This window comes from Protobothrops mucrosquamatus, unplaced genomic scaffold, assembly GCF_001527695.2.
Source record: "Protobothrops mucrosquamatus isolate PMUCROS unplaced genomic scaffold, P.Mucros_1.0 scaffold760, whole genome shotgun sequence".
NCBI lineage: Eukaryota > Metazoa > Chordata > Lepidosauria > Squamata > Viperidae > Protobothrops > Protobothrops mucrosquamatus.
This window is the reverse complement of record NW_015387029.1, coordinates 202,124-215,485: the sequence shown is the minus strand read 5'-3', so window position 1 is coordinate 215,485 and position 13,362 is coordinate 202,124. Positions and strand designations below refer to the sequence as shown.

The 13,362-nt window shown below is 41.6% G+C and overlaps 1 protein-coding gene across 1 annotated transcript; it reads right to left on the bottom strand.

Moving 5' to 3' along the window:
• Positions 1-3,525: 3,525 nt before the first annotated feature.
• LOC114922745 (vomeronasal type-2 receptor 26-like) lies at positions 3,526-12,495 on the bottom strand. Its single transcript, XM_029284608.1, has 4 exons — positions 12,208-12,495; positions 7,320-7,401; positions 6,253-6,339; positions 3,526-4,430 (listed from the first exon to the last, which is right to left on the bottom strand). Exons 1-4 carry the CDS (start codon positions 12,493-12,495, stop codon positions 3,526-3,528), a joined length of 1,362 nt encoding a protein of 453 aa, XP_029140441.1.
• Positions 12,496-13,362: the final 867 nt, after the last annotated feature.

Genomic DNA, 13,362 nt, shown 5'->3' with positions numbered 1-13,362 from the left:
TCTTCAGTCCCTACTCTTTGTGGTTTGAACCAGGAGGGGTTACCTCTCCTTGAGTGAAAAGCATAACACCCAATCATCACCCTACCAGACAAATCCTGCATTTGCAGTGGCCCTAAGAGATTATAGTGCCCATGGGGTGTTCCTGCCATCAAGCAGGGCATCCAACTGGTCCACATGGAAAGGTTTGAGATTGGAAACCTGGCTGTGCACTGGTTCCACTCAAGGACAGTTTCAGTCTGTGGTGGTGGAAGGTGAGAGGTCAGCCCCGGGGGCTCTGCTATGTGGGGTGTTTCAGCATTGGCCCTCTCTCCACCTCTCTCTATCCCTAAGCATTCTTGTAAGTTCAGGAAACATCTAAGACGGTCACACAACATTGTCTCCCTTCCTCTCTGCTCAAGATTGAACAATTTTCTAACTATTCCATTAATTAACACCCATTAACCCATCCCCATAATACACTGAAAGCATACAAAAATAGCAGGGACAGGAGAAGATCCCTTAATATCCACTTCATATGGTTTGGTTTATTAATGAAGCATATTTATCTAGTCATAATGAAGAGAACACTTTGTACAATTTAATGTGAGGGTGAAAGTTTGTTCTCCAAGCTTGTGGGTTGGTTTCCAAATGCTTTGTTAACAGGCTAGGTAATATCTTCAGCGGAGTTTAGGGGATTCAGTGTTCTTCTGTTTATAAGGGCTTCAGGTGTGGGTGTGTCAAGTGAGGGTCTTGTGATGGGTCTTCTGGTGGGTCAGGTGTGAGTCATCAGTGAGAGGCTTGTGATGGGTCTTGTGATGGGGAGGTTATATCAGGTCAGAGTCATTGGGAGGTGAACTGCTGGTGGGAAGGGATGGGGGCTTGCATGGGATGGTTGAGGGTGGGTGCTGTCTCTGGTTGGCTGTGTGGTTGTTTTGGATCCTGAGGGGTTTGTAGGCTGGTTGTAAGTCAATGTGTTTGTTGATGGAATTGCTTGTGGAATGCCAGGCTTTGATGAACTCCCAAGTGTGGTGGGAGGTAGCGTGGCTGATGATTTTAGTGTTGCTCCAATCGAGCTGGTGTTGTTTGGTGTGGGTGTGGGTAGAGATTAATTTGATGTGTTACATTAAAAACATACAACGAGAAATACTTGAATGAAAAAATTAATAGAGAATTCTACAAAGCCACAAGACCCCCTGTGTACAAGTATGCTGTCAATATTAATATTTCTTTATTATTTCTGTATGAATTTTCTTTGCCACTGTAACTGTAACACAACTTGACACTTCTTTTCAAAGATTCTTCATTAAAACAAACAAAGGGACGAAAGTCCTACTAGAAATCCACATCCATTTCTTCAAGATCAGTCTGTATTAATTATCAAGTTGGGACATGGCCTCACTGGGAACAAGTTGCTTTCATGGAAAATAAAAAGGTGGGTGACTCTTGCAGACCATTTATTTAATAACTTTTTATTCTGCTTCCCTACAAAAGGTGACTCCGGGTGGCTAACAAGTATATTGTGATCAATCACATGGTTGAATATCAGTTGTGAAATGGACAAGTTCCATCTTCTTTTCTTCACTTGTCTGAAATGTTTTTAAATTCTAAGCAAGCCTCAAAGTGAAAATAAGTTTCCAATCACTTCACTAGTCAGAGATTCTTGTTCCTTGTTATGTTTTCACTGTGATTCTGTTTGGGCCTCAGCAGGAAATGGAGCATTTGGGAGACCAGATACAAGGCAAGAGACGAGTTCAGAAGGACAAAAGTGCTCACTGGGGACAACTGACATCCATGAAAAGTAAAATAATAATAATAATAATAATAATAATAATAATAATAATAATAATAATAATAATAGTAGTAGTAGTAGTAGTAGTAGTAGTAGTAGTAGTAGTAGTAATAATAATAATAATAATAATAATAATTAGTAGTAGTAGTAGTAGTAGTAGTAGTAGTAGTAGTAGTAGTAGTAGTAGTAGTTGGAAGGGACCTTGGAGGTCATCTAGTCCAACCCCCTGCTCAGGCAGGAAACCCTATACTATTTCGGACAAATGGCTGTCCAGTCTCTTCTTAAAAACTTCCAGTGTTGGAGCATTCACCGCTTCTGGAGGCAGGTTGTTCCACTGGCTAATTGTTCTAACTGTCAGGAAGTTTCTCTTTAGTTCTAGGTTGCTTCTCCCCTTGATTAGTTTCCATTCATTGCTTCTTGTCCTGCCTTCATGTGCTTTGGAGAATAGCTTGACTAGGGAATGTTTACTGCTGCTCGGCAGGTACATTGTGATGGGACACAACACTTGACTTTCAGACTTAGAGTTAAGAAGCACTCAGCATGGAAGCCAGTTGTAGCCTTGTAAGTGTGAGCAATAATGCTTGATGTGGCAGCTGTTTTATTTACAGTCACCTGGCAGGGAATCACTGAAAGAGGTGTTGGAACATCTTCTGGAGAGTTTCCCTCAGATGGAGTGAAGGTTCAGATGAAGAAGAGAAGAATTAAGAAGGAATAAACAATGATAAAAGCTGAAGTGATGAGCAAGAGACAAGAAGGAGGGAAGACAAGATGGCTTCCGGGAAGCTCTTCCACCAACAGCATCATGAGGAAGAGGCTGAATAAAAAGAGCCAAAGGCCAGGAGTCAGATAAACAGGCAAACTAACAGATAGACTTCCCTGATGAAAAGAGGCAACAGAGATGAAGGCAGAAAATGAGAAAAGTAGGGGGGGGAGTAATTGACTTTCTTACTTCAGAACCTGACTGAGGGAAATGTTCTTCCAGTCATTTTCTCAGATGGAGCGAGAGCCAGAAGAGAAGAAGATTGAAGAAGGCCCTCCAGGAACAAACAAACAGAAAAGACAAAGGGAAATTAAAGACAGACCAGAAAAAAAAATCAGAAATAAAAAAATATAAAAAGCAAATTGAATTCCGTAGGAAAAAAAGGATAACTGCATAGAGAGTGACAGCAGTGATCAACCAGGATTAAGGCAGCAGAAATATAGAAGTCAGCAGTAAACAAATGTACTGAGACATAGAATAGAAAGATATGAAAATAGAATGAAATTGGCCTTAAAAAGTATATACGGTAAATTAAAGTCTTATATGTTTTCCATTTAAATATTTTTATTATTAAACACTATTTTTAGTGGAAATTTAATTTTGGCACTACTTGAAGACATTTGCAATTTACAATTCTTTTCTCTCTTTTTTCAATTTGCAAATTTTCCTTTTGTAAAATAAAAGTCTTCCTCTCCGGATTCCCAGCCACCCAACACAATCCAGCAGATTTTAGAGATCCTTTGATTGAAGTGGAAAACTGCCCCGCTGTAAATGGGTGGGGTAGGGTTTTTTATATAATGGATTTATTATATTATGTATTTAAAAATATCTTGTAACCCACCCAGAGTCCCTTATGTGTGAGTTGGGTGGCTACATAAATTTGCTTAATTAATAATTATCCACATCTTTGATATCAACATATATTACTCAGGGCTCTTATCAGGGACAACTGCCAAAATGCCCCAATCCAAGTAAAATTTCCCAATTCCAGAACAAATCAGCAATTCTTCTGCCTCATTATATTCTCTTTACAATTCAGATTGGGCCTTAGTAGGATAATGTAGCATTTGGGGAAAAAGATGCAAGCTAAGAGACCAGAACCAGAGGCCAAGATAGAGAAGATCTCCACAGCCACCATGGACTTCCCTTTGGTGCTCAGATAGGTGGGGAGGAAGGTGATCCAAACACTGCAAAAGATCAACATGCTGAAAGTAATGAATTTGGCTTCATTAAAGCTGTCTGGCAATTTCCTAGCCAGAAAGGCCACTGTGAAACAGATAATGGCCAAAAGCCACAGGTAGGAGAGAACACCATAAAACATTGAAACTGAGCCTTCCTGACATTCCAAAATGGCTTCTCTTAACAAGGAGTGGAAGTCCATGTTGGGAAATGGGGGAGAGGTTACCAGCCAGGTGGCACAAAGAAGTGTCTGAACCAGGGGACAGGCTAAGACAATGGAGTTGGTCAGTGGTTTTCCTAAGAGTTTCCTTGTGCTGTTGCCTGGCTTGGTAGCCATGAAGGCCAGAACTACCATGACAGTTTTTGCCAAGACAGAGGAAACTGCAAGGGAAAAAAGGATGGCAAAGGCAGTTTGTTGGAAGAGACAGGTGAGCTTCCCTGGTGGACCAATAAAGAGGAAGGAGCAGAGGAAGCAGAGCTTGAGAGAAACCAGGAGTATGTAGGTGAGATCTCGGTTGTTGGCCTTGACAATTGATGTGTCACGATACTTAAGGAATATTGCCAGAATTGCAGATGTGATCACCGAGAGAGAAAGGGCAAGAGAAACCAAAATGTATCCCAGGGTGTCTTGATAGGAAAGGAAGTGGAGCTTCTTGGCAATGCAGTGGTCCTTGTCCTTGTTGGGGTATCGGTCTTCTGGGCAGGGGTCACAGGAAGCTGCATCTGAAATCAAGAGTCACTTTGTATTTTATAGTGTATCAAAAGGGCAAATCAACATTTGATATTGGTAATCTTGGGGAATAGGTTTATTGTATTCAGCTCTTTATCTCAAGTCCTCTCCTATATATTTTGCATCCATTCATTCAGCATTTTCTTGCAGAGAAGGGCAAGCAGACATAGCTAGATGGATCTCTTTCTCCAACAGGTCTTTCAATTACTTCACCCTAAATAATGAAGTTTGAACCTCACACCCCCATGAAACATTTGGTAACTGGTTTTCTTTGATGTAGCTGGATATAAGAATCAGAGTGGAAAGTCTACTAGAGAACCTATATACAGTAGTGGTAAACCTATGGCATGGGTGCCAAAGGTGGCACTCAGATTCCTCTCTGTGGGCACACGCGCCGCTGCCCCAGTCCTAGGCCTTTAGTGGGTTTTATAAAACCTTTTTGCTTTAGGCCTCCGCTGCCGTGTGCAAAAAAAAAAAAGGTTCAATCAGTCAATTTCAACTTCTCATGGGAAAAAAAAAGATCTTGCAAAGTTGGAATTGATTGATTGAACTTTTTAGTCCCATCCAGTCTGCTGTTACCATTGCAGCCACGTCCACCCAATGGGCCACGCCCACCCAATGGGCCACACCCACCCAGTACTTGATGATGCATAAGTGGGTTTTGGGTTGCAGTTTGGGCACTCAGTCTCTAAAAGGTTCGCCATCACTGACCTATGGTTTAGGTTTAGGTTTTATTAGGTTTTATTAAATTTATACCCCGCCCTTCTCCTGGCGGACTCAGGGCGGCTTACAGCAAGTTAAAAAACAGACAAACCATACAAAATACTAAGTTTAAAATACAATTAAAATGAAATATTGATTTTTTTGCCGTTTCTTTTTAAAATTATGTTAAAAACCAAATTAAATCGAATTAAAATCAAATTAAAATATCCCTTAGGCCAGTCCCGCTAGCTGGAATAGCCATGTCTTGAGGGCGCGGCGGAAGGAGGGAAGATCCGGAATGACCCGGATCTCTGGGGGTAATTCGTTCCATAGGGAGGGGGCTCCAACAGAGCAGGCCCTCCCCCTGGGGGTCGCCAGCCGGCACTGTCTGACTGACGGCACCCTGAGGAGACCCTCTCTGTGGGAGCGTATCGGCCGATGAGAGGTAATCTGTGGCAGAAGGCGGTCTCGGAGATTGTGCCCTTAAACAATCCTGCATTAAATTGTTGAGAAGGAAAGGTGTTGGGAGGAGGACAGTTTGTTTATTTATTTATTTTTATTTATTTAGAAAATTTATATTACCACCTATTCGCACATGGCAATTCAAGGCAATTTACATGGATAGAAAACATCATCTTAAAAAAATAAAAAATAACAAGGAAAAAAATAATAAAATAACAAACATCCACCACCACCCCAACACACATTCAAACTAGCCATTTAATGGGCTCCATCCTGCTCTGGGTTCCTCAGGCATGCTGGCACAACCAGGCCTTCAGTGCTTTCCAAAATAGTGTTAGAGTGGGGGCCAGTTTAATCTCTGGGGGAATTGTGTTCCAGAGAGAGGGAACCACCACAGAGAAGGCCCTTCTTTGGGTACCGCCAGATGTATCTTCTTAAGAGATGGGACCCACAACATTCCTTGCCTCCTTGCTCTAGTGGGTTGGGTGACGGTCCTTTAGATAGTTGAAATCAATGAACTCAGAGGTTCTGTTGACAAGCATGAATGTTATTAAGAATGTCAATCTACCAAAAATAACAATGCAATTGATATTTGTTTCTATTGAATAGTTTCCTTGATCTTGGAAGTTCTACATTTAAAGTGTGCTCTACCTGTCTGATTAGAAATGCTCCCTTCTGGACAAGGGACACATTGGTAGCAGCAAACTTGCTTGCCCTCTGGAACTCTTCTCCTCTCTCCTGCATGGCATCTCTTCATGCCACACCTGGCAAAGGGCATCTTCTAAAAGAGAAGTAATGGAGGTGGTCTAAGCAATCAGCATGGTTACATTTATTCATTTGTTCATTTCTGTTTCCATTGTCAGAATATCCTCAAAATAGATGGTGAATGTTGTGTCCTGAGCTAGCAAGAGCTGACTGCAGGCTCAGAATTGTTGCAAATGGTCCTGGGCAATCCCAAAAGCTGCCTGGGACCAGACAGATTGGTGCCAGCCTTGTGCGCATGCGCAAGGCGCGAAAAGGCTAAATTCCTATTGGTTCACACTGTCCGGGTTTCAGGCACTATAAAAGGCCTGCGTGCCTTTTGCTGTTTGCTTGGTTGTAGGAAAGAGAAATAAAGACCTATTGTTTTAACCATGCGTCTTCGTCAATTGCTCGCAAACCAAAAACACAATAGCAAACTAGGGTCTATCAGAAACTAAGAAAAGCTACGGGGGGATTAAGGCCAGTTCCATTCCAAACCACCATATATGGATGCTGGAGATTGGAACTGGGGACTTGGCATACAAGAAGGCTTGTGAGTTGAGCTATAGCTTTTCTAAAACAGCCATGGGATCTAACTGAATGGGAAATGTCCATGGAAACCACTGCTGGCTGCTTTAATGGAATCCTGGGTTTCAGGCAGAATTTCTTCCTCAATCTCAACCCTTTTTGATCTGTCATAAATCAGACATCAAATATGTTACATGCAAAACAGGCTTTTCATCAAACGGTTGCCAATTTTTTGTTTTCCAGTGAGGAGGATGTCTTGAATCCCCAGAAGAGAATAGTTTTTTGCTGAATGTATTTGACCTTCCTGTTCACCTTTCTTGCCCAGACAATTGCATTGGAGTTAATGGTGAAATTCTGGCCTTGGGGAGCCCCTGGATCTATCTGTCCAACTTTCACAGGGACAAAAGATAGATTGGGGAGGAGAACCCAGTTGACAAGATCATAATGACCAGATCCTAGTCCATTTTCTGAGAAGGAAATTTCATCTCCAGCACTGTTGTTGAAGTGGATAGTCCTCAAATAGGGAAGAAGCTGAAAGAAAAGAGACCTTCAGAAACTGGAGTAATTGGCTGAAAGCCACACATCAGACATCATGGCTTCTATCATTGTGTGATGGCCATCATCGTAGGAGATTTGTATATATTTGTGAATCTAGAGGATTTTCCTTGGTGGGGATCTGAGCAATCAGGTGTAACATAAAATTTTGAATTGCTTCCCCCAAACCTTCAGATTGGGCATTTTGTACCATGGCTTCTTCAACTGCAATTTTATGAGAATGATGTCAATGTATTCCTTCTCAGAAAGAGTAGTGGCAACAAAAGTGGTGGGTCAATCATCAATAACTGAGTTTAAGCTTGCTTGGGAACCCATGTCCATAATCTGACAAAAATAAATAAAATAAAATAAAATATGAAAAATAATAACAAAATAAAAATAAATATATAAATCAAAAAGCAAACAAAAACAAACTCAAAGGAAACATTCAATGGACCACTAGATCTTTTTTCTGCTCTCAGTTTTCTATGTTTATATCTTTCTAATTATTGTCACTGCCAGATTTTTTTTTCTTTAATTCTAGGCTGGATCTCTCTTTTGTAATCTTTTAACTGTTACTTCTTGTCCTGCTTTCAGGTGCTCTGGAGATAAATTGACCCCCTCTTCTCTGTGACAGCACCTCAAATTTTAGAAAACTGCTACCAGTTCACCCCTAATCTTTCTCTTCATTAGACTAGATACCTAGTTCTGTCAACCTACTGAACCACAAAACCAAATGCCTACGTGAATGAAACACTGAAGAGCACAAGGGATGGGGGAAGGAGAGAACAGATATTGTGGTGAAGAACCAAAAGAAGGATGAGGTGTTTGGTGGAGTGAGCATGGGGACTCTGAAGCTACCACAGCTGACAAAAGCTGAGACTTTCAGCCTTACAAGCCTTCCTAAGATGCAGACCAGCTACAGCCATCTGGTCACACGGAATTGTTTCCTCTCAAGAATTGTGTGATGAAGAAGCAACTCAGTCAAACGGAAGATTACAAGTCTACTGAAGTATCAAGGCTGGAAGGTGTTGGGTAAAAGGGGATTAAGCCCTGGAAAATGGACCAGAAGTCCCAATCCTTAAAAGTGAAGGCTAGCAAGGAATGGTGGTTATGCTGCCTTTGTGACTTAAAAAAAGGTGCAGAGTTAAAAGAACATAGAATGAAAGAGTAATTTGTAATTTATTGTTATGGAATCTAAATGCAGGCCCCAAAGCAAATAATCAAGGCTCACTGCCGTATTTATTGTTAACATGGACATTGTAGGAATTCTCTCCAGAAATAATAGGAGGAATTCCTGCAGAGAAGAGGATGAACTCATATTTATGCATTTCAGAAATGAATTTTAGACTATGCTAAGTCTTGTTATGTGTGTTAAAGTTGACAGAGGTTGTTTTCACACAACCAGCAAATAAATAAATAAATGGGGTGGGTCACACAGCATGGTAAGCCATAGAAACTAAACCAAAGTGAAAATGAACTTGAGTTGAGTGTCTTTTTAAAAAGTAGTGCAAGATCGGAAGATGTTGAGAGGCCTAGCCCATAGAATCACCAAGAGTCAGACACAACTGAATGGATAACATCATCGTCATCATCATCATCATCATCATCATCATCACCACCACCACCGCCGCCGCCGCCACAATCCAGGCTACATCTGAAGGAAACCTAGGTTGTTCTGGAAATATGCCCACTAGGATCGTGGAAGCCTCTGGCAGATATGCCATGTTGTTTTATGTTTTCTGTTCCTCTGGGGTGATGCTTCCTCCCTGGGATGGCCTCTTTATGAAACTCAAACTCCAAAGACCTTTGAAGAACTTTTAGGAAGGTCTTTCCTACATGAATCTCATGGACAACTGGTTTGGTTTATTTCTCTTTCCCCCCTTCTACAAAAACTATACTTAATTCTCTTAATTGTTTTATTTTTTAAAAAATATTGTTTCAGTCTGGTTGGATGCAGATTTGATGGAGTGATATGATGCCATGCATATATTTAATTCAAGAAATGCACACAGGGAGCTTCCTCTCTAGAGCAGGGCTTTTCAACCACTGGTACAGGTACCACCTGTGGTACATTGGCACCTGGCAGGTGGTATGCGACCATCTTAGAAAAGTAGCAGGGGAGGGGAATGGGCTGAACCGGTGGCAGCCCCACACAAGCCTGAGTGAGAGACGGCTGGAGCTGCAGGGCTGTCAGGGCTCAGTGGAAGTGCCAGGATCAGTGCTGCTTTCCAGCTGATCGGCGCTTCTTCGGGGCTGTCAGGGCTCAGTGGAAGTGCCAGGATCAGTGCCAGGCTCCACCTGGAGCTCGGTGCTGATCCTGGTGCTTCTGAGCCCTGAAGAATCACCAATCAGCTGGAAAGCAGCACTGATCCTGGCGCTTCTGCTGAGCCCAGAAGAAGCACCGATCAGCTGGAATGTTGCAGCCTCTCCAGAGTCTTGTGATTTACATTCAGATGCTTGGCAACTGATTCATATTTATGACTGTCACAGTGTCCCAGGGTCATGTGAAGTGACCAAAACCTGCTGCAACCACCCAGCAGTCAGGGGGAATAAAAACCAAACACCCCCCACCCCACCTCCGCTGCCAATCCTCAACAGAAATGCTCACAACAATGAAAACCTCGGACAGGAGGAAGAGCACTGGCGGGTGGGCAGGCAGGTGTTTTGCTCGGCTGTGGCTAGGGGGGCACTTTTTTCAGTGCCATTGTAACTTCGGACAGTCACTAAACGAACTGTTGTAAGTCGAGGACTACCTGTACTTTATCACTTTTTTCCTTTTTTTTTTTTTGGGTCATCAAGTTTATGACACCTTGCTAGGTGACTGGTGGTACTCGGATGTTGCCATATCCTAAAAGTGGTACAATGGGTGAAAAGGTTGAAAAGCCCTGCTCTAGAGATCTATGAACAGGATAAAAAAAATCACAAAAATTACCTGCCATGACTGGACATTTGTGGTCCTCTTTGCAAGCCTCATCATGGCTGGTCGGGTTCCTGATCCATACAGTGCATGCAATGCGTGTGCCACAGCATAAACGGCATTGTAGATATTGCAACTTTTACCAGTCATGCTCATTTCAAACACGTAAGATGGTAGATTCATTAAATTCTCCTTTCCAGTACATGTTTTTCCCCCCTTTGGAGGGATCTTGCCTGGTTTGTGGATCTTGCAGTGAAAGACCCTTTCCCACCATAGTGGGAGAAAAATGTCCCCTTGTGGTTTCAAAGGATCTAAAGACATGAGAAAATGGCTGAATTCTGAGACATCCCCGGTGTGGTCCCTAAAATGCAAAGCGCCATGGAAGGGCTTTATACCTTGCAATATGTATTGAGAGTTTATCACAGTAAGTTTCCAATTGGATGTAAAGATCCAAACATTCAGAAATGATGTATTTCTCCATGTTTCATAAACAAATGCAACTACTTGTACATTTGTAATAGTGCTGGAGTCTCCAAACAGAATAATTACTTCAGCTTTAGACCAAGTGTTGAAAATATGAAGTAATTTTGATCTTGGAGTAGCATAAAAATCAGATTTCATCATTTCAGTGAAGGCCAGGCAGATCTCCTGCTCCTTGAGCATTGGTATCAGAGTTGAGACAAATCGTTCTCCATTGTCATCTTCTGGGGCCATGAGCCCAACCCAATTCCACTGGAAATGCAGGAGCAGCTGGACTAAACTCACACACTGTGGAAATTCACTAGGATTAATCCAGAAAAAGAAAGGATAAACTCTTCTCTCTCCCTGAGTGAACTCAAAGCCAACACCAAGCTGGAGAAAGTGAGAATCCTCTTTAAGAGACAAAGTACAGTTCAATGGTGACTTCAAGGCTCCCCATTGTGTAGTTTATTGCCACACCAGTCATTTTTACTCAATATGAGTGGCAGGCTTCATCTTCCTCCCTTCTTAGGAAGAGCCACCAGTTACCTATTTTGCCTAGTTGTGGTAGATCAGAAGTCAAAGGAACAAACCATCTACCCGATACAGAGAATAAATTGCACTGAAAGGTGTAGAAGGATTATCAACTTTTATGAAAATCAGGAAGTGATTTCTGTCAAGGAATTTCAGGGCAGCTGTCCAGATGAAGTTGGAGATGCTGCAACAAACTTGTAATCTTTTACATAAACATAAATATATTAAACATTCAAATTTACAGAAGTCTTTGTCATCATCCAGAAAAGGAAGAACACAAGATAGTCAGGAACACAGGAATATCATGAGGTAAATTAAATAGTATATAGAACACACAGAAGAAAAAGGCAGGAAAAGAAGGGAAACTTTCCATTTATATCCACAGCAACCAATCACAGTGTAGATTGCCTCATGCTTGAGCAGTCAAGATATTCAGGAACACAGGTATATTATGAGGTAAATTAAACACTATACAAAACACACAGAAGAAAAAGGCGGGAAAAAGGGAAACTCCCCTTTTATACTTATCACAACCAATCATAGTGCACATTGCCTCATGCATGAGTCAGCACTCTCTAACTAATCAACTGTAATTGTGTGTTCTAGCTTATTGTACACTTTAGTGTTTCTGCTACTAAATTCAATATCCTAACAATTGTTCTTTGAGAATTACATCAATATCTATTTGTGGTTATATGAAAATGTATCTTGACATGTAAAATATAAAAATAAATTCAACTATAGGAAGGATTATCTAAGTCATATTGTCAGATCTGTGTCAGAACTGACACATATAACCATGATGTGTTCTCCCCCAACACCTTTGTTTTCATCCTTGGCTTCTGTGTTTCTTTCTGTTGTTTGTCTATTCCATATTGTATTTCCCTTACCTGTGTGACCTTGAAGATGCTGAAGATGGAGGCCATCACCATTGAGGATTTGGGGTTGTCACCTCCAATGACAGAGAGCAGACGGTCCTGCCGGTCACATTTATAGCCTGGAACCATTTGGCCTCGTGTGGAGAGCAGGGAGAGGCTGAATAACGAACTATTCCTCTCAGTCTGGCGATTTTCATAGATGTGAAAGCCAAGAGTGATGTTGGGGAGGAGAACCAGATCATTGTTGACTTGTTTAACTGCAAACATCAAGGCCAGGAACAACTGGAAGCTCTTGGGCATGACTCTATAGTGAGAAAAACATTAGGGAAACTTACAAGGAAGCTTGTGTCAGCTGGTAGGGTTTGCATTGCCATATTTTTGGTTTAGTTTGCAACAGCAAGTCCCAGCTTTTTAACATAAATATTCCGTGATTAAACTTCTATGGCTTAGTGAGAAAGGAGAAGAGCTCTCTCTCTCTCTCCATATCATGGACCATTTTATACGATTCTATCACCCTCCCTTCTTCACTTTGCTTCACTGATTGTAACTGAATCTCTCTTGGAGCAGCTTCTTCAGGTCTGGTAACCATTTGTGACCACTAGACTCCAGATGGGTCACAGCACAGATTGACTGAAGGCCATGAGTATTAGTGTTCCAATATCTGAGGGGCTGCCACAAGGCAGAGGGGGCCAGGTTGTTCACCAAAGCACCAGATGGAAGGACGAGAAACAATGGCTGGAAACTGATCAAAGAGAGAAGCAATTAAGGAGAAATATCCTGACAGTGAGGACAATCAACCAGTGGAACAGCTTACCCCCAGAAATCATGGGTGCTTCATCACTGGAGACCTTTAAGAAGAGACTAGACATTCACCTGTCTGAGATGGTATAGGTTCTCCTGCTTGAGCAGGGTCCTGGACTAGAAGACCTCTAAGGTCCCTTCCAGATTCTATTCTATTCTATTCTATTCTATTCTATTCTATTCTATTCTATTCTATTCTATTCTATTCTATTCTATTCTATTCTATTCTATTCTATTCTGTTCTGTTCTGTTCTGTTCTTATTCATGAGCTCTGCTGATTCCAAAACTGAGGGATTTTGGCAGTATCTCACATTAGAAAAGGACTAAGTTTCTTTAACTTTGATTTTACATCCAAATTAATATTAT

Bases quoted from the DNA above. Each gene is read 5' to 3' on its own strand.
- LOC114922745 (XM_029284608.1), bottom strand. From the start codon at position 12,495: ATGCCCAAGAGCTTCCAGTTGTTCCTGGCCTTGATGTTTGCAGTTAAA. The intron at 6,340-7,319 runs GTCATTATGATC...GATGCCATGCAG, and splicing joins AGAAAATGGACTAGGATCTG to GAGAGAGGAGAAGAGTTCCA. The intron at 4,431-6,252 runs GTAGAGCACACT...TCTTGATTTCAG, and splicing joins GAGCATTTCTAATCAGACAG to ATGCAGCTTCCTGTGACCCC.